Genomic DNA, 4,535 nt, shown 5'->3' on the forward strand with positions numbered 1-4,535 from the left:
TCTCCCTTCCTCTCTGTAAAAAAATCAATAAAATATATTTTTTTTAAAAAAAGAAAGGCGGAAAATACAGTATTTTAGCTGGGTGTACAGCCATCCCAAGTAACACTGGGCCTCAGCTACAGAGGAGGAAGCAACAGTGATGTTGGCGTAGATGGCAGAAGCGGCTGCCTTGGTCGGGAGTATCCCCCCCATGAGCCAGAAAGCCTAGGTTCCCACCCCACCGCCATCCTCTCCCACCACCACTCACAAATGCGAGGCTGTACTCCAGGGGGAGTCCTACGAGCTTACCGTTGCACGTACCTCTCTGCACTGTCACCCAGGGGTGGACGTCATCAATACGCTCCTGAAATTCGCCCAGGAGTTGAAAGGAACCACCCAGCATGTGACCATGATTTCTCTGGGCCAAGGCCGGGCAGCGAAAGCGGAAGACCTCATCGCGGACGCCCTCGCCAAAGCCGGGCAGTGGGTCTTCCTGCAGAACTGCCACCTCGCCGCGTCCTTCATGCCCCGGCTCTGCACCATCGTGGACTCGTAAGTCACCCGTGTGCTTTTTTTTTTTTGGTGTTTTTGTTGTTGGGTTTTGGGGTTTGGTTTTTGTTTTTTGTGGGGTTTTTTGCTTTTGTTGCTTTAGTTTGTTTTGTAAATTAAAAAGTAATAATTTTAAACTTGCCAAAAAGTTACATTCTGTTTTGTTCTTAATCTGTCATTTCCCCCAGGTTTCCGCCATGAGCACATGTCACTTTTGTACTCAGGGGACCAAAAACTAGTTTTTTTAAATGGGATTTCGTGGGTCTTGTTCAAATTCTTGTGCAGCGGGAAAGTTCTGAGGGTCGTCAACCAGATCTCTGATTATTAAAACGATTCCTGAGTTCCCTTAAAACGTCGAAATAACTATGATTCTCAGGACACGTTGGTTTGGTTACGTTTCTCACATCAATACACACATTTTTTTATGTTGCAGACTCAGTAACCCAAACGTGACGGTGGACCCCAAGTTCCGGCTGTGGCTAAGCTCAGAATCGGACAGCTCTTTGCCAGTTCCCCTTCTTCAGAAGAGTTTAAAGGTAAGAACAAAAGTGGGACCTTGTGATGTTGGCGGACGGACAGTGTTTGATGTGGATCCTCCTGCTTTCCCGACTGGGAGTGAAGAGCGCGCCACGTCAGGACGCTAACCCTCTGCCCGGTGCCCAGCCCCGGGCCGAGGACCAGGGAAGACGCTAACAGGGTGGCGAGATCCCTCCTTTCACATGGTTCCCAACGTGGGGCACCCGCCCCACAGGGGGGCAGTTTGATGCTTAAGGGGGGCAATTCGAGAATGAGTTATTAACAGTGAATTTTTGGCATTTCTTATGGTTCTAGGGGCCTCACATACAGTATATAAATACATATTGTGACATATTGATGCCTTTCCGTTCTCTATTACGTTTTGAAACTTTATTTGCTATTTTTTCCTATCACCTCAGATTATTATTATTTTTTAACAATTTCGTAGTAATTTCTTCCTCCTCCGGACTTCAGCTGTCCTTTGGTTCTTGTATTTTTCTCTCTCGTGGATGCCATGTTCTTTGGAAGCTCATTTCGGCCAAGTTCACGGCCTTTGAGGCTTCCTCCACGTGAACAGGAGTTCGCTTTTTGAAGAATAAGAATTAGATGTCACAGGGCGGGCGTCAGGATGTTGGAGATGCTGAGGTGGGGCGTGGCCAACACAAGGTGGGGAGCCACTGGTGTGGGTGTTCCTTCGCTCAGATGCCTGGCTCCCCCTTGCTCTAAACCAGAACAGAGGACGTGCAGCCGTTTCCTGCCCCTTGCTGCCCTGGCTTGCTCCTACCTCTGCTTCCCCTCCCTCTCAGGTCATTGTTAATTCTCTAGAAAGGGCCTGGCAGGAAGCAGTTGTACATTATTGAGTGGAAAGGCCCACGCATGGATCATCTGTGACTTCCACTCATCTCCGTCGTTGTGTTTGAGTAAGTCCTAAGACTTGGTCAGTTGTGTCCAACAAGTGTCCAGTTGGCCACACGTTGGGAGTCCCAGGAGCAAAGGAAACATGTTTAATGTTTTTCATTCTTACGTAGAACTTGATGGGGTTTTTCATACCCATTGTCCATGCAGATAGAGATGGGAGTTTTCCTAATAAGGAAGAACACTGACACCCCATAAAAACGAGCAAAGGACACAAAAGGTCAATAAATACATGAAAAAATGAAAATTCAGCCCCTCAATGTCAGAGACATTCAGACCAAAACAAGGAGATGCCTTTGGTAGCCCATCAAACTGGCAGAGATGAAAGATTGTTCTGATCTAATTAGTAATATTAAGTATTCCGTGAAATGACCACTCTCACAGACTGCTTATAAGGTAACATCAGAAAGACATTAATCCAGGACAAAAGGTAATCTCGCAATATACAGTGGGGCCTTGACTTACGAGTGTCCCGACTAAGGAGTTTTTCGAGATACGAGCCGTCTCTCGGCCGATTTTTTGCTTTGAGTTGCGAGCTAAAATTCGGGTTACGAGCCAGCTTCAGATACCCCACCGCTAGTTGGCGCAGCGAACGTCACAGTGAACGCCACAACATCAGCCCAGCATCACGTGTCTCACTCGTTCACTTTTGATTTGACATACGAGTAAGTTGAGTTATGAGGTCCGTCACAGAACGAATTAAACTTGTAAGTCAAGGCCCCACTGTATAGAGAGTCTTAAAGTTCCATACAGTTTAATCAGGTGACCCACTTCTAAGAAAAGACCAAATTATGGTGTCTATATAGAGGGACAGAGCGATAGAAACATCAGTGATGAGAGAGAATCATGGACCGGGAATCATGCCTCCTGTGCGCCCCCTGCTGGGGATCGAGCCCGCAACCCGGGCCTGTGCCCTGACCGGGAATCGAACCGTGACCTCCTGGTTCATAGGTCGACGCTCAACCACCGAGCCACGCCAGCCGGCTCGTTTTCCTTTTTAACATCAGTGGTGACGACTACACACTTCTGTTGGTTCCGTGACTTTCCCGGGAGCGGACACCCGGTCCCTGCTGTCTTGCTGAGGCCACACAGCCCCGACCTGCCGTGCAGTGTAGAAGGCAGCAGCCCTTCCTTTTCCTGTTTCCCAGTGTCTGGCTCCAGTTCCCTGCGCCTGGAGCGCGCGAGAGCGCTTTTAATGACAGTGTTACAACTAAGATGTGAATCGGAACAGTAGGAAACCTGGTACAGTGCTGCCACGGAAGTTTTCTGATGGAAAAAGAATAACACAACTTTTTTTTTTTTTTTTAGTTTTTTGAAAAAATGTTTTTATTGATTTTTAGAGAGAGGAAGGGAGAGGGAGAGAGACAGAGAGAAACATTAATGATGAGAGAGAATCATGGACCGGCTGCCTCCTGCACGCCCCCCACTGGGGATGGAGCCCACAACCTGGGCCTGTGCCCCAACCGGGAATCGAACCATGACCTCCTGGTTCCTAGGTCGGAGCTCAACCCCTGAGCCCCGCCGGCCGGACACACAAGAGTTTTGATTTGCCAGTGAAGCTTGAACATGAGGAGCTTGGCTAGTTCTCTCCCCGGGGGTAGAGCAGCCCCCTCTCCCCCCCGGCCTGGTGCCCACGTGCCCTCACGTGCTGTTCTCACTCGCATCTGCCCTAAGATCGCCGTGGAGATGCCCATGGGGCTGAAGAGTAATTTACTGAAGACGCTTGGACACGACGGCAGTGGAGAGGTGACGGAAGAAATATTTGAAAAACCCACCTGCGGCCCCTGGTGGAAAAAGCTCTTGTTCAGTTTATGCTTCTTCAACGCTCTGATCAACGAGAGAAGGAAATACGGAATGCTGGGCTGGAACATCGGCTATGAATTTAATCCCTCAGACTTCGAGGTAAGCGCGGCGGCGGCGGCGTCTTCAGAATAAACGACAAGTAGGTAATGGTACTGTACAGGCCCCGCACCCTTTTCACGGCGGGATGCAAATGCTGACAGCGGTTCTCAACCTTCTGGCCCTTGAAATACAGCTCCTCATGTTGTGGTGACCCCCAACCATAAAATTATTTTCGTGGCTACTTCATCACTGTCATGTTGCTACTGTGATGAATCATCATGTAAATAGCTGATATGCAGGGTGGCCTTAGGCGACCCCTGTAAAAGGGTCGTTCGACCGCCAAAGGGGTCTCGACCCACAGGTTGAGAACCGCTGGCTTAGAAGAAAGGGCTTGGAAGCCAGTGGTTCTGGAATCAGATGACAGTTCCGCTCCTTTGCTGTGCGCTGTGCGGGCATTTAACCTGTGGGGCAGCTAATTAACCTGGCGGCCCTGAGCGCCCTTGGCCAGGGTGGGTAGTGGGGGGCATTAGAGGAGGACCGGCTAATACAGGTAAAGCGCTGGGAACAGTGCCTGCCTCGCACGCATGGCCAGAGGGTTGTTTTTCACGTGGGAGAGATGACGCTGACCCATCGTGGTGGGGAATCAGCTCAGCTTACCGCCTCTCTGCTGTCCTCCGTACAGAACCTACCTCCCCTTTGCGCAATAGCATGGCGGGGGGGGGGGGGGGGGGGGG

The 4,535-nt window shown here is 50.0% G+C and overlaps 1 protein-coding gene across 1 annotated transcript in view; it reads left to right on the plus strand.

Moving 5' to 3' along the window:
• The window catches only part of DNAH14 (dynein, axonemal, heavy chain 14), a 152,975-nt gene that overhangs the window by 134,724 nt on the left and 13,716 nt on the right, over positions 1 to 4,535 (plus strand). The window contains exons 66-68 of the mRNA XM_014539918.1: positions 321 to 531; positions 962 to 1,064; positions 3,634 to 3,861. Coding sequence (XP_014395404.1) covers positions 321 to 531; positions 962 to 1,064; positions 3,634 to 3,861 — 542 coding nt within the window. The remainder of the gene's footprint in view (positions 1 to 320; positions 532 to 961; positions 1,065 to 3,633; positions 3,862 to 4,535) is intronic.

Source organism: Myotis brandtii, unplaced genomic scaffold (assembly GCF_000412655.1).
Source record: "Myotis brandtii unplaced genomic scaffold, ASM41265v1 scaffold231, whole genome shotgun sequence".
Classification (NCBI taxonomy): Eukaryota; Metazoa; Chordata; class Mammalia; order Chiroptera; family Vespertilionidae; genus Myotis; species Myotis brandtii.